This window comes from Orcinus orca, chromosome 9, assembly GCF_937001465.1.
Source record: "Orcinus orca chromosome 9, mOrcOrc1.1, whole genome shotgun sequence".
Lineage (NCBI taxonomy): Eukaryota > Metazoa > Chordata > Mammalia > Artiodactyla > Delphinidae > Orcinus > Orcinus orca.
In genome coordinates, this window is record NC_064567.1 from 104,753,830 (window position 1) to 104,770,134 (window position 16,305).

General features: G+C 42.0%; 1 protein-coding gene across 1 annotated transcript in view; it reads right to left on the minus strand.

The window, feature by feature from the left end:
* Positions 1–542: 542 nt before the first annotated feature.
* Positions 543–16,305, minus strand: part of ABCA13 (ATP binding cassette subfamily A member 13) — a 301,396-nt gene continuing 285,633 nt past the window's right edge. Inside the window, 4 exon segments of the mRNA XM_049714700.1 lie at positions 543–2,216; positions 2,860–2,936; positions 2,939–2,993; positions 4,223–4,328. Coding sequence (XP_049570657.1) covers positions 2,121–2,216; positions 2,860–2,936; positions 2,939–2,993; positions 4,223–4,328 — 334 coding nt within the window. The 3' untranslated portion in view covers positions 543–2,120.

Here is a 16,305-nt window from a genome sequence, read left to right on the forward strand (position 1 = left end):
TAAACTATGTAATAAAAGCCAGATCAGTGGAAGTGGAATCATCAAGGTTGTCTCTGCCTTACAAAGTACTCCACTCAGAATGCTTTCAAAAGACGGTAGTTTGTTTAAAAGTCTCAGCTGGGTGACCTTAAGCCCAAAGGTCTTAAGACAAATGTTTAACTCCAAAGGCATAACATATCTGCATGACTTATAAATGCAATGACATTTTCAACATTAACAGAAGATTTGACCTTTTGTGTCCCGTATTCTGGGATATGGCGTTTTAGCACATTGGGTTTCTCTTTTTCTTCCTGTTTATTGTTCAAAGGCATACCTTGAAGCATGAACTTCATGAGTACAGCAACTCAAAGCCTAGAAAAGAATCCCTAAGAGCAGAACACAGCAGAGTAAAACACAATTAAATTTTAACCTTTCAAGCTTTAAAAGATCCTAGTAGTTTCATTTCCTCCTTACCAAAATTAAATTAGACTCCTAAAGATGCAAGGAAATATACCGGCAGAAACACAATTACATTAAAGCACACTTCATTTATTCATGGCAGTATAAACATGTGTGTGTTTCACAAATGTTACTTATTGATTCAACAACAACAACAAAGGATTACATCTTTCATTTTGACAATGAGACAATGGTAGAATTGGGAGAAAAATCATAAAACCCTAAATTGTAACTTCTTTTAGAAAGCATAATTCATGTGATATATGTGAATCAAAATCATTCACTCAAAACGATCCGTAATTGGCTTAATCCTTAACATTTAAAAATATCTCTAGTATAGAATTATGTTCAGGAAAGATATATTTTAATGAAATCTTGCTTCAGCAAAGGAATACCACAAGAAAGTGTTTTTCTTTGATCACAAGCTACTGTCACTCAAAAACTTAATTGGATACGGTTAAGTTGTAAAATAAAATCAGTGCAGTCCTCCATTGGGGTTTTAGAAGAATGTTACTCAAAGCGGGTTGAGAAACATTTCAACTCTGAAGTGTCTGACTGGAAACCATTTTGAGGAGCAGACACGGTGATTTGATGTGTTTTTCTAACTATAAAATGCAAACGGTGGGGTTTACAAAGCCTTTTAGAGCCACATCTGAGCACTTTATATTTGAAAATACTCTGAGGACAATAATTCTGAGAATGACAGAGTTTTAGAAATATAAAAATTGTTTGAAAATTAATGTTTACTACATATGGTGCTAGTTTTGCTTGTATAATTAGAAGGTACCTAGATATTTCCTTAGACCATTGGTATTCAAACTGGAATGTGCTACAGAAACCAGGGAGACTTGTTTAAACCGAGACTGCAGGGCTCCTACCCTAGGGTTTTAGATTTCGGGGTTGAGCCTGAGAACCTTCATTTCTGCCAAGCTCCCAAGAGATGCAAATGCAGCTATTATGGGGACCAACACACTTTGAAAACCACTGACTTGAACGGTAATTATTAATCCAAATTAATAAAAAGAAAATACATCTATATTATATTTCTTTCTATATTCCCCTAAATTTATAATCTGTGAAATTCTGGTCACACTTTTTGTAAATGATACAGGGTACCCAGTTCAAATTATTTAATTTTGCTAAAGCATTGACTGAAAAGCTCTTTAATCCCTATTTTTTTAAAAGCATCTTTTGTAAGAAAAAATGGTAGGCTTTCATCTCATAACATATAATGTCATCCAGGGTTAGAGAAACGGTACATTTAAGTCACTGAATTGTTATTTAGACACATGTAAGCATAATCTAGTAAAAGGACAACAAAAAATAGATTAGCCTTGGGGACCTCAGTTTCCTTAAAATTAAATGTTTGACCTGGACAAACTCTGACAGCCTTTCCAGCTCCAGAAGGAATGTCAATTCCTTCCCATGTCCCAGGAAGCCGGCCCATCTCGCCTTGGCAAAGACAGTAACTGAATCAGAGGAACTGCCCAAAAGTCTGCAGAAAAGAATGACCTTTCAGGGTGTAATTAACAAAGAGTTTCAAAACAGAAAATGAAGGACAGAATGAGATTGGACTGCCTGCCCTGTGTCTTCCAGCTCCTCTGCGGCCCACTCGCTCCTTTGATCTCTGAATCTTAATTATAACAAAAGACGAGGTTTTATCTCTCTGAACAGTGTCTTCTTCAGCGCTTAGGCAGGTTCTGTGGGTGCTCACGACCGGTGGACGGATCAGAAGGTGGTGCGGTTTGTTGCTGCTCAGTCGCAAAATTAACAAATATCTGAAAGAAATGATGAAAATAATTAACTTCGAGGAACACTCAACCCTTTGTTCTCCACTATTACAGGGAACATCTTCTCCAAGCCCTGCCCAACTTTTCCTACGACTCATAACCATTCATTCACAGCACCCCTTCCTAAATCACCCTCAACAGGTAGGTCTTCTGAGGACCCAACTCCAGGAATGATAAACATTTCTGGAAAATTAATAAATCGTCAGGAAATTCTCGATGCCTTGAGCATGGCTTTAGATTGAACCTGTGATCTAATTTCACCTTCTGGGACTCAAGGAACCAAGCACTTTTCTTCCCAAAGTCAGCTCACTTACAGTGGAGCCCCTTTACTTATTGGCGGGGGCTGGTGGGTAAGTGGGGATGGGAAGGCTGACGGGGCCTGATCCGTTTACTGAGCGACCAATGAAACTATGAGCAGATGGAAGCCCTGAACGTCGAATATTTACCTTGAGTGGAGAGCACACAGTAAATGGGGCCCCTCACACTCACCATCTTTATCAGAATTTTGCAAACTCAAATGGTGATTAATAAAAGAAACGGTGATCTCAAGAAGTATAATCTGGCTCATTTTTAAATCGGCTGGAGTAGGCCTCAAGAAAAACGACATGGTGACGCCTTCGAGGTACCAGACCTGCTCCAGAGGGGTGTGCTTGATGGAGTAATATTTGATACTCAGGAAGTTTTTATTGTCCTCCAGAACTCTGAACGGGCTAAGCACGCCCATCTTGTTGGCACATGGTATTCCAATAAATTAAGGCACTGCCCCTAAAAGCAAAAAAAAAAAAAAATTGGATCACAGGATTAGGAATCTTAAGCAAAATTGATCACACTATATTTAGTTGCCAAATAAATTATCTTTTTGCAAACCACACCTTTAAATACTAACTAGGTGTGGGGGTCAGTTTTGTGAGTCTCCAGAGAATGGTCATGGGCTACGATTCACCACAAGGCATATTTGATAAGAGGTGTCCCCCTGGGTGGGGTGGCCGCTCTGCCCCTTTCTACCCCCCCTTGCCTTGCCACAAGCCTGGGAAGCCCTCTCTAGGGGAAAGAAGACACCTATCGACGGCTGAGAAGAAGGAGGTATATGTGACATCACAGAGATGCACAGAGACACCTGAACCTCACACCGGAGCACCCGGCCATCCCCACCGTTAGCTGACCAGCTCCTGGTGAGATGTTTAACTGTTGTGAGCCTCATTTCCACGGGTGCACATGGAGATCCCAACAGCGGGTTCATGGGGTAGTTTAGAGTGGTCCTTGAACCACTGTGACTTGGACAGCATGCTTCTCGCCAGGTAGGATTTTACCAAATGGTCGTGGATGAAATAGACACACAATGCGTAGCTCCTTTACGGACTACAATCTATTAGAAGTTACGACAAACTGGAATCATGGGGTCATCCAAGAGAATGGCAGGTGGCGCTTCTCAGACATTTGTGTGTACAAGGATCGCCTGGTCCCCTTGGGAAAGTGCAGGTTTGGGGTCAGTATGCTGGGGACTGAGATGCTGCAGCTCTCACCTGCTCCCAGGTGATGAAGACCTGCTGGCTCAGGGACCACACTTTGCATCAAGTGTGTAGAGGGTTGTGATCTCAAGCCCAGGGCCCTTCCTGTGAATGAATGTTGAAATCCCTGAGTCTACAAACCCCACAGCAAATGCATGGGAGAAATTAACTTTTGTATCTTCCATCCTCAACAAAACAAACTGTGTGATGAAGTTGTTCCCACAGAAAAGGGGGGATGAGTAACCACCATCTGCTCTGGGTGACCCAACAAGGGGAAAAGCAGGCTTGTCGTCCTTCAGCGAGGTCAGGTGAGATCCACCACCCCTGCTATTTTGCGGGGAGAGGTGTGGCCTGTACTTTGCCATGAGGCCAGAACAATAAGCGATATCTTTTGACGGCAAATAATTAAAACAGGGGAAAAGACAAGTACACTTATAAGATGTTTTTAGCTCAAAACAAAGAAGTAGTGTACAATATTAGCACTACTTTAAACTGGATTCCTGGAAAAGAGAGCTTCAAGCAGTCGGAAACAGCGTTGTGTTGATTTGCTTCGTTGCAGAGCCAAACCTTGACTGTATAACTATCACCAAACCTGAGAGTTGAATTTTAAAAATAAGGTTACTATTGTATAGCCCTAAAATGGATAAACTCTAAGTCCATTTTCACAGGAAGGCAGAAAAAGAAAGTAACTGTTCCAAATTGTTGGAAAATTTTGTGTTCTCAAAAATAGAATATTCAGGAAGTAATTATAACTCACTTATGCAGTTTGCTGTAATTCATTGACACAGAGACTGATTTCTCTTTTCAAAAAATCAGCAAATTCTGGAATCAACACCTAGTCCACACAAGAGGGAGGGTGAAAGTGTGAAAGCAAAGTACTGAGTTAAGAAGGCAGAGCTGGGCTGGAGACGGACCCTGAGAACATCCCAGCTTAAGGGATGACAGCGTGGCTGGGAAGGATGGAAGGGAATAGGGGCTGCTTACGGGATGAAGCCAGGCATTCGTTTATCACAGAAAACAATTCTCCCAACTGTACTTAACCCTGCGGGCCCTGTGACTACAGGGGACCCTCGGCCTGACATTGCAGAGCTGTGGGCGGTAGGTCTGCTGGGGTCTGAGCGACCACACCCAAGGTTACATTCGTACCATACACAACCTCAAACAGTGACCTCCAAGAATGCATGGGGCTTCCCAAAACCATGAGTGTTTATTCTACTGCATACCCCAGATGCCCCGCATCTCAGTAAAGATCTATGGAATGAAAGCAAATACACATATATATCAAGATGTTAGCAATTTTTCGTTGGTTTTCTTCACTGATGTATGTACCCCAAGTACCTAGAACTAATAAGTATTAGTCAAATGAATGAATGAATGGATGAAAAAAGGCATGCTCAGAGCCTTACAAGCACCTTCATTTACAAAGCATTGCTGGGGAAATGGTTACATTTAAGGAAGTTTTCCGTGAGATTGACTAACACATTTATGGGTAAAGCACTTTTCCGGTGAATCTACCTGGTGAAGAAGAGGCCAAAGGTAGCGTGGCCATGCTTCAGGGACATGGATCAGCCTCGTGAGCACCCAGAGATCCTCGTCCTCGTTCTGTGTCCCAGCCTCCTGCCCTGCTTTCAGATCCCCCGAGACCTGTGTGTGACTCCAACGGCCTCCCGCTATTTCGAGCTAACGGTTCCCAGGCCACTCAGGGCTGACAGGTTGCTGAGGACAGAACATCGGTGAAAGCAGCCGGAGACGCAGGTCGCCTGAGTTCGCTCTCGGGACTCTCTGAGGCCGACCCCCGCCCGGGTCAGCACAGGACGTGTGTGTTCTGTCGCCCTGCCCGCTCCGGGTCCGTGTCAGACGCGGTGCTGCCGAGGTGCAAGGGTCCCTGCTCCGTGTCTACGACAACATCCTGGGCGGGTGCGCATTTAATATTCCCCATAGGGAAGAGCTGAAGCCCAGATCCTTGAATGGCCCCCACGGGGAGGGGCTGCTTCAGGAGCTGCTGCCCATCAGAGAGCTCGCAGCTGTCCTGGGGGGTACAGGCTGGAGGGGGACAGCTGAAGGATGGAGAGGTGCTCCTGGTCAGGTGGTGATGACGATCCTGGGGGCAAAGGTCAAAGCATTTGGACAGCCTGGGTGTGATCCAGCCCCCTCTCCCCAACCCCCATCCTCACTTCAGACCTCTGACCCCAGGGAGTCAACTATTTCCACCTCGGTTCCCTCATCTAGAAAATGGGATCATGGAACCAGCTCCCCGAGGAGGCTGTCAGAGAGCTGAGCGCGTGAACCCCTGTAGCTTAGGTGGGACAGTGCCTGGCACTGAGGAAGCAGGTGAATAAATGTGCAGTGAAACTAAGGTTCTGCCCAGGACGTGGCCAAAATGAAGGAGCGCTTTCTCTGGTGTGAAGATGCTCACAATTTATCTGGGGAAGTTAGACAAAGCAAATAAAAAATCAGAACACAGATGGACCTAGAGGTTATCATACTGAGTGAAGTAAGTCAGACAGAGAAAGACAAATATCATGTGATATCGCTTATATGTGGAATCTAAAATATGACACAAATGAACCTATCTATGAAACAGAAACAGACTCGCAGACATAGAGAACAGACTTGTGGTTGCAAGCGGGGGTTGTTGGATGGAGTGGGAGTTTGGGATTAGCAGATGCAAACTATTATATACAGACTAGATAAACAACAATATCCTACTGTAGAGCACAAGAAACTATATTCAATATCCTGTGATAAAACACAATGGAAAAGAATATAAAATATATATTATATATATACCTGAATCACTGTGCTGTACAGCAGAAATCAACACAACATTGTAAGTCACCTAGACTTCAATAAAATAAATTTTAAAAATCAGGACACACATTTGCCGCATTTGCTACATAAAAATACAAGGGTGAGAGGCAACACTGAGTAAGCAGAAATGACTTTACTCTTTCACACACACTACGATCCAATTCACATTCACAGGAATGGCAGCCCTCCAGGCGTATTTTCCTAATGCATTTTAAAAAATGCAAAATTCCAATAATTGTCTAACAAGTTCTCACTATAAGAATATATACATATTAATGTTTAAAATTCAGCTTTACTCTACAGAATCTGAATTACACAGTTCTTTAACAAAAAAAAAACTCAAGAGAATATGTTTCTGAAATTGGTTGGCAAATTCCTGAGGATCTCTCTAGAATGCTCAACAAGACATGTAGACAGAAAGTTATAAAAGCACAGCATCTTCAATAGCTAAGAGAATCTTTGCAGATTATCAGATGCATTCACGATGCGAGTATCTAATTTATGTTAGCCTTCCTTTCTCATTTCTGCCTATAACCTACACACATTTATGGAAATGATCTAAATTCCACAAAGGATTTATTTGATTCATGTGCTTTCCAGTCTAAAAGCTTTCAAAGGAACCAAGGAGTCATTCGCTTATATAGTCACTCATTCCTCTCACATTTCCAGACAACAGATCATGTCCACATCCTTTGCAAAGTCGGCTATTACATAAAGGTAAATAAACAGTGTCATCTTCCAGTGAAGGCACCTGTAAGCATTCGACCACTGCTGGGATACAACATTTAGGTACCACAAACATTCAGTGTAATACACCTAATAAACACTAAAACAGGGGAGCAGGCAATGCACTAATGGAATAACAAACACACACACGTGTATTATAAAAGCCAATGAGAGAATAAGGAGGGCTGGCTGAGTGGTGGATACTTGTCGGTTATATTCAAGCTCCAAACAGTCCTCTCTAATCGCCCACGAGCATGGCATTCTTGATATGAATACTTTCACATCAAGTACTTCATTATATTATATTATGTTATATTATATTATATTATATTATATATTACAGTAAGTCCCCTACATAAAAATGAGTTCCATTCCGAGAGCTCATTCATAAGTCCAATTTGTTCGTAAGTCCAACAAAGTTAGTCTAGGTACACAACTAACCCAATCGGCTATATAGTACTGTACTGTAATAGGTTTATAATACTTTTCACACAAGTAACACATAAAAAACAAACACAAAAAATAAAGAAAACATTTTTAATCTACAGGACAGTACACTAGTATAGTACAAGAGCTGGCTTTTCTTAGCAGTACCAGCTACATCACTGCTGCTTTTACGCTTGCTTCCAGACACCCTGGGCTTGAAATAAAGATACTGTACTACTGTACTCTACACAGTCCTGTACAGTAAAGTACACAAAAGCACAACCACTTGTAGAGGATGCATGCACGTGACAATGTATGCCAGACACATGAACTAACTTATGTGATTAGACATGTGAACGCACGTTCACATCTTTGAAAGTTCGCAACCTGAAGGTTGGTATGTAGGGGAATTACTGTATATTAGATTAGATTAGATTAGCATTAGATTAGATCATATGATATCATATCATATCATATCATATCACATATTTATAATAATACTGTGAGCCCCAAAGAGGTCTGGGCTTCTCACCATGACTCAGCTTATCACTAGCAGAGACGGGACTACCCAGGCCTTCTGACTCAAAACCACGTCTCTCCAGGGCCAGGGACTTTATTACTTCCACTTCAGTTAAGTCTGTTTCAGAAACCTTTCTAACCACTGCAGATGCAAATCCGAACGGTCCTGAGAAGTATGAAGGGAAGGCATTAACGTAAAGAGAGCCTCTCACTACTGTGCATATATCCTGAGAAAACCATAATTCAAAAAGAGTCATGTACCACAATGGTCATTGCAGCTCTATTTACAATAGCCAGGACATGGAAGCAACCTAAGTGTCCATCAACAGATGAATGAATAAAGAAGATGTGGCACATATATACAATGGAATATTAGTCAGCCATAAAAAGAGACGAAATTGAGTTATTTGTAGTGAGGTGGATGGACCTAGAGTCTGTCACACAGAGTGAAGTAAGTCAGAAAGAGAAAAACAAATACCGTATGCTAACACATACATATGGAATCTAAGAAAGAAAAGGTCATGAAGAACCTAGAGGCAAGACGGGAATAAAGACACCTACTAGAGAATGGACTTGAGGATATGGAGAGGGGGAAGGGTAAGCTGGGATGAAGTGAGAGAGTGGCATGGACATATATACACTACCAGATGTAAAATAGATAGCTAGTGGGAAGCAGCCGCATAGCACAGGGAGATCAGCTCGGTGTTTTGTGACCACCTAGAGGGGTGGGATAGGGAGGGTGGGAGGGAGGGAGATGCAAGAGGGAGGAGATATGGGGATATATGTTTATGTATAACTGATTCACTTTGTTATAAAGCAGAAACTAACACACCATTGTACAGCAATTATACTCCAATAAAGATGTTGGGGAAAAAAAAAGAGAGCCTCTGACAGCTAACGAATGAAAAGCAGCCTTTGGCAGCTGGCACCAGCATTCCTCCCAGGGAAGAAAGGGACTTTGGAAAGAGCCTCTGTGAACTTCTGAGTGTAAAGGCAAGATCTCGGGGGGTAGGTGACACGGCCCCACAGTGAAGAGAAGGTTGATCCATGTTCACACACCTCTGAGCATGAAGATTCCTCTCTACAGCCAGGGTGCCAGGTTCTTAAATGACCCCACCAGCCGCAGATCCAGAATTCAGAGCACAGGTCAAAGCTGCCATGAGCAAAGGCCAGCAGAACTGTCTCAGAACTTGGAGGCCACGCAGCCTTCACAGAAAGATTGGACATCTTCCCTCTGAAGTCAAACTCCTAAGGCAACTATTACATAAAGAGAAGAGATAAACAACAAGGTCCTACAGTAGAGCACAGGGAACTCTATTCAGTATCCTGGGATAATCCATAATGGAAAAGAATATGAAAAGAAAGGATATATATATACATGTATAACTGAGTCACTTTGCTGTACAGCAGAAACTAACACAACATGGTAAATCAACTAAACTCCAATAACATATAAGAAAATCAATAAAGTCAAACTCTTGGGCTCAGCCCACCAGGCTCTCCACGACCTGAAGCATGCCCTCACCTTCGGCTTTTCATTCTGCTCATACCTGATCCCTTTTCTCCATTTATTCAACATGTTGATTTGGTGCTCCATGTGCAAGGTCCTATGCTGAGTGTGGAGGCCTTGGCCTCCAAAGGTTCCCTTGGGCTCTCAGGGTCAGGATGCCCTTCTCCTGTGCATCCTCATGTGTGGAGCATCCTCCTATTTGATCAGCTGCTACAGCAAAGCTGCTCGAAGGCAGGGCCCATCAGCTCTCCTGCCTGGCGTCCAGGTACTGTTTGATGAATCAGTGCGTGGATTAAATTTTTTGTTAAAATTTCTCTCCTAAATGAAAAGCAAAATGGGCTGAATATTTCTATAGGTGTTTTTTTCTTTGGGGGAGAATTGAAAAGGACCATTTTTAAAGCATGGGGCAATAGTCAGGTCAGTAGGATGGTAAAGTAAGCACCCACTCCTGCAGCACTAGACCCCTGTCACCTGCCCAGCCAGCACCATGGACCACGTTGTTTTCAGGGTGCTGAGATTTCAGCTTAAGACCAGGGCCCTCATCCAGCTTCCTGCATTTTTTTCACGATCTCTCAACATTTTTCTTCATTTCAGAAATGCCTTAGAATCTAGATAGATAAAAGATACATTTTAAGGCTGGTAGTAGTACATGTGATTTTCTGTATTTCTCAATCCTGATAAGTAGACATTTCTTTTCTTATTCTTTTCATTTTTAAAGAGAAACTTGAGATATAAGTTTAACTACTACCCATAAAGTTGAAACCCTGACACCATGATTTCTACTCTGAGTAACAGAAGATAACTTTCACTCAGAGTGTGGAAGGGGGAGTCAACAGAGGTCTTTATTGTTGAAATAAATTATTTATGTGATTTTCTGATCAATAGAAGCATAAAAATGCTTCTAAATGTGTAATAATCCTCCTGCATAAAAGTAGGGGCCAAGGGCTTCCCTGGTGGCGCAGTGGTTGAGAGTCCGCCTGCCGATGCAGGTGACATGGGTTCGTGCCCCGGTCTGGGAAGATCCCACATGCCGCGGAGCAGCTAGGCCCGTGAGCCATGGCCGCTGAGTCTGTGCGTCCGGAGCCTGTGCGCCACAATGGGAGAGGCCACAACAGTGAGAGGCCCGCGTAACACAAAAAAAAAAAAAAAAAAAAAAAAAAAAAAGTAGGGGCCAATAGGAAACTATAAAAATTATTTCACTGAGCAGGTTGGTTCAGTTTAGTAGAAAACCACATAAGCCATCTGAAAACAAATGTCCTATCATTGGGTGGGATTCCAGGCACAGCCCCACTGAATCTCAGTAGGAAATGCAGGCCCTAACTTGGAAATGTTACAGAGTGGCACGTTTTCCTAAAGCAAACACGATCAGAAACTTGATCGTGAAAGAGAATGGCATTTCTGTGGTGTAGGTATCTGTGCGTCCTGGGTGACATCAGTACAAGAAGGGAAGAGTCTTTGGGAAAAGGAGACATTTTGAGCAGCTGGATGGATGTCCTGTCACATCAGGCTCCATAACATGGCAAACCCTGGGGGTCTGCCTGCTGACAGACTCAGCCGCCACACTGTGCTCACACCACCGTCCCCGCAGAGGTAGTGGGAACTAAAGTAGTCATTCTCACCTTGATTTTTCTCTCTGAGCCTTTCAACGTAATTAGGCAAATGCCCCACGGAAAGAAGGCCAGGGCAATTTTCCTCCCAGCTGGGTGAGTGCTGCCTAGCGAGACGGCCCAAGCACTCACAGGTGAGACCTCAGGAGGGAAACAGCATCATTAAGATGGGGAACCTCAGAGCCTGCACTCCGCTCAGCTGCCCTGTGGGCAGTGATCACGGCTTCGTAAAGCCCTTCCAGGCAGGGTGAGGGCTCGGCTCCCTGCCCACAAGCAAATGCACTTGATTCTGACTGGCCGTGGTCTGGAGGTGTGGAGGGGGCATAGAAGGGATGATCCTCTCGGAAGATGTAATTAAAGCTCTTCTGAATTTCGTTTCCCAGATAATCTCTGTGGATTTCAGTCAGATCCCATGTAATACAGGCTTTAAAACAATAATGGAATAATGAGGAAAATGAATGATTTTCTTAGCAGAGAGGAATTAAGAGGCAGCCTCCCTCCCTTTGCTGAGAAAATGCTTCAAGAAGCCAGACGCAGGGCGAAAGTCTCTGGGGCCTCAACGTGGCTGAAACATTCCTGCTGGACAGCAGGGTGGGTACATACTGACCACCAGAGGAGTCTGGCCAGCGAGCAACAGAGGGTGCGGGATGGGACCGGGTGGACAGGAAGCTCTGTGCTGCGCTGTGCCCACCTCCCCCTCAGCCCCACGTTCAACATCAGGAAGAAGACTAAGTTCACAGAACACTGGAGCCTGATGTGTTTGGGGGGCGAATAATGAGATGGGCACACAGCTGAGCCGACGTGATCCCAGGCCCAGCAGCAAGCACACGGGGTGGGGGCCCATAGGTGCACAGAGACAGCGGGGCGTGTGACAAGGTGATGATGCACCAGGAGCTCACAGGGCCCCTCGGACAGGGGACTCTGAACCTCACTGCCATGAATTCAGGCAGGTATTCCCATTTCCCATGGGCAGAGAAGACCCTAATGATATATGGGTTGTGAAACAAGTCATCAAGATGGTAAATATTTTCTCAGTATTACCCTGGATTCCTCCAAGCATGAATTAAAAACTAGACGATCCATATCAAAGAAAACGTTAATTGGGATCATAAATTCTTCTAAAAAATAGAAGAGGAGGAACACTTCCCCACTGATTTTGTGAGGCCAGTATTACCAGGATACCAAACCAGGTAAAAGTATCAAAAGAGAAAAACAAACTAGAGACCAATATCTGTTATGAACATGGACACAAAAATGCTCAACAAAATACTAACAAACTGAACATAAAAACAATTACATACCATTACCAAGTGTGATTTATCCTAGGAATGCAAGGTTGGTTTAACATCTGAAAATCAGCTAATGTAATACAATATGATCATCTCAATAGATGCAGAGAAAACATTTGGCAAAAGCCAACACTTTTTTATGATTAAAAACACTCAACAATGCCAGAATAAAAAGGAAGTTTCTACCTAGAGCTATTTTGTAAGAAAAATAAATAAAAGGCATCCATATTGAAAAGGAAGAAGTAAAATTACATTTATAAATGGCATGAGCTGTTTATAGTATATGTAACATATTATATGTAATATATGTAATATAGAAATGCCTAAGGAATCCACTAAATACTGTAGGAACTCATAAATGTGTCCAGCAAGGTTGCAAGATACAAGAGCAATGCATAAAAATGAACTGTACTTCTACACACTTGCAACGAACACTTAGAAAATGAAAATTTTTTAAAATTCCATTTATAATAGCATCAAAATAAATAAAACACTTAAGATTAAATTTAACAAAATAAATGCAGATTTTTTTTTTAACATCTTTATTGGGGTATAATTGCTTTACAATGGTGTGTTAGTTTCTGCTTTATAACAAAGTGAATTAGTCATACATAAACATATGTTCCCATATGTCTTCCCTGTTGCGTCTCCCTCCCTCCCACCCTCCCTATCCCTCCCACCCTCCCTCCCTCCCACCCTCCCTCCCACCCTCCAGGCTGTCACAAAGCACCGAGCCAATATCCCTGTGCCATGCGGCTGCTTCCCACTAGCTATCTACCTTACTACGTTTGTTAGTGTGTATATGTCCATGACTCTCTCTCGCCCTGTCACAGCTCACCCTTCCCCCTCCCCATAACCTCAAGTCCGTTCTCTAGGAGGTCTGCGTCTTTATTCCTGCTTTACCCCTAGGTTCTTCATGACATTTTTTTTCTTAAATTCCATATATATGTGTTAGCATATGGTATTTGTCTTTTTCTTTCTGACTTACTTCACTCTGTATGACAGACTCTAGGTCTATCCACCTCATTACAAATAGCTCAATTTCGTTTCTTTTTATGGCTGAGTAATATTCCATTGTATATATGTGCCACATCTTCTTTATCCATTCATCCGATGACGGGCACTTAGGTTGTTTCCATCTCCGGGCTATTGTAAATAGAGCTGCAATGAACATTTTGGTACATGACTCTTTTTGAATTTTGGTTTTCTCAGGGTATATGCCCAGTAGTGGGATTTCTCCAAAGAAGATATACAGACTGCCAACAAACACATGAAAGAATGCTCAACATCATTAATCATTAGAGAAATGCAAATCAAAACTACAATGAGATATCATCTCACACCAGTCAGAATGGCCATCATCAAAAAATCTAGAAACAATAAATGCTGGAGAGGGTGTGGAGAAAAGGGAACACTCTTGCACTGCTGGTGGGAATGTGAATTGGTTCAGCCACTATGGAGAACAGTATGGAGGTTCCTTAAAAAGCTACAAATAGAACTACCATATGACCCAGCAATCCCACTACTGGGCATATACCCTGAGAAAACTAAATGCAGATTTTATAACTAGAAAACATTGTTAAAAGAAATTAAAGAAGATTTAAATAAGCAGAAAAGCACACCACATTCATGACTCAGAGGACTTAACATTGTTAAGACGGCAATATTCCTCAAATTGGTCTAGAGATTCAACATAATGTCTGTAAGACTCTGTGTTGAATTCTCTGTGGAAATTACAAGCTGATTCTAAAATTCATATGGAATTGCAGTGGACCTAGGCTAGCTAAAACAATCTTACAAAAGAGGAAAAAGCTCAAGGACTAACACTAATTTCAAAACTTACTTGAAAGCAGTGATCAAGACAGAGTTGTAGCATCAGGATAGATACATGGGTCAATGAAACAGAATTCGGTCCAGAAATAAGCCTGTGGGCCTGTGGCCAACTGATTTCTGACAAGGTGGCCTGGACCATTCAATGGAAGAATCATCTTTTCATCAAATAGCTCTGAGAGAGCTGGATGCACATGCAATGCCCACAGTTGATACCAAAGCTTATGCAAAATGGATCAAATATCTAAATGTAATTGTTAAAATGATGAAACTCTTAGAATCATGCATAGTGGAAAGTCTTCATTGTCTCTGATTTCACAATGGATTCTCAGATATGACACAAAAAACATGAAAAACAAAAGAAACAATAGATAAGTTGGGCCTTTTCAAAATTAAAAACAACTGTGCTTCTAAGGATGTTATCAAAGTGAAAAGGCAAACCATGTATCAAGAGACAATATCTGCAAATCATCTATCTGAAAAGGGACTTGTACGCAGAGTATGCAACCCTTTCAGATACATAATAAAAAGACAACCTAATTTCTTTTAAATGGGCAAAAGATATGAATAGACATTTCTCCACAGAAGACATTCAAATGGGCAACAAGCACATGGACATATGTTCAACATCATTAGTCATCAGAGAAATGCAACTCAAAATCACAGCGAGATACTACTTAACATTCATTGGGATGGCTGGAATGAAAAGTCAGATCATTAAAGTAACGGTAAGGATGTAGAGAAAATGGAACCTTCATTCACTGTTGATAGGACTGTAAAATGGGGCAGCCAATTTGGAAAACAGTCTGACAGTTCCTTCAATGGTTAAGCACATAGTTACTATATGACCCAAAATTTTCACTCCAAGGTATATGCCCGAAGAAATAAAAAGATATGTCCACACGAAAACTCATACCTGATTGTTTATGGCAACAGAATGCCTAATAGCCAAAAGGTGGAAACAATCCAACTGACAATCCATTGCCCATTGACAGTGGATAAACAAAGTGTTGTATATTATTTGGCCATAAAAAGAAATGAAGTACTGATAACACGGATGAACTTTCAAGTATTATGCTAAGTGAAAGCCGCCAGTCAGAAAAGACCACACACTATGTAATTCCATTAATATGTTAATAATAGACAGAAAACAGACTAGTGAGGGCTTAGAACTGGAATGAATAGAAGGGGGATAGCTAAAGGGATAGGGTTTCTTTTTGAGATGATGAAAATGTTCTAAAATTGGCTGTGGAGATGACTGCACATAATTGTGAATACACTGAATGATACACTTTAAATGGGAGAGTTACAGGACATGTGAAGTATATCTCAATTCATCTGTTAAAAAGCAAAGAAAGAGGGTGGCTACTGTTTAAAAAAAAAATTAGTGACAAATGTTTGGGATTGTAGTAGTTTGTAAACATGGCCCCAACTCTCTGCATCCTCCCATGCCCACACCCTTCACCACATAACCTTGCTGTGTTCTTGCCCTAAGAGGTTCTTGCCCTACTTTCCTACTTTTTCTTTAGCCACATGACTTGCTTTGGCAGGTGTGATGTGACCTCAGGCTTGAATCGTACTTGTGCAGTTTGGCCATTCCGTTTTGTAGCACCACTGCTCGGAGGCTTATCCTGGGAGAAGGCTGAGAGACAGTTGGGACAGAGCTGCCAACCTGCAGCTTCAGGAGGACGAATGATGACCGTATAAGCCACCACATCTTATAAACTTCATTTTGCTGCTCTATGTAACAAAATCGAACTCAGGGAAAAGTTTTTATTTTTAATGCTTTTGATAAAAGAGAACCCAAAATCAAATTTGTAAAATGCTTCTCCACTATGAAACCATGAAATG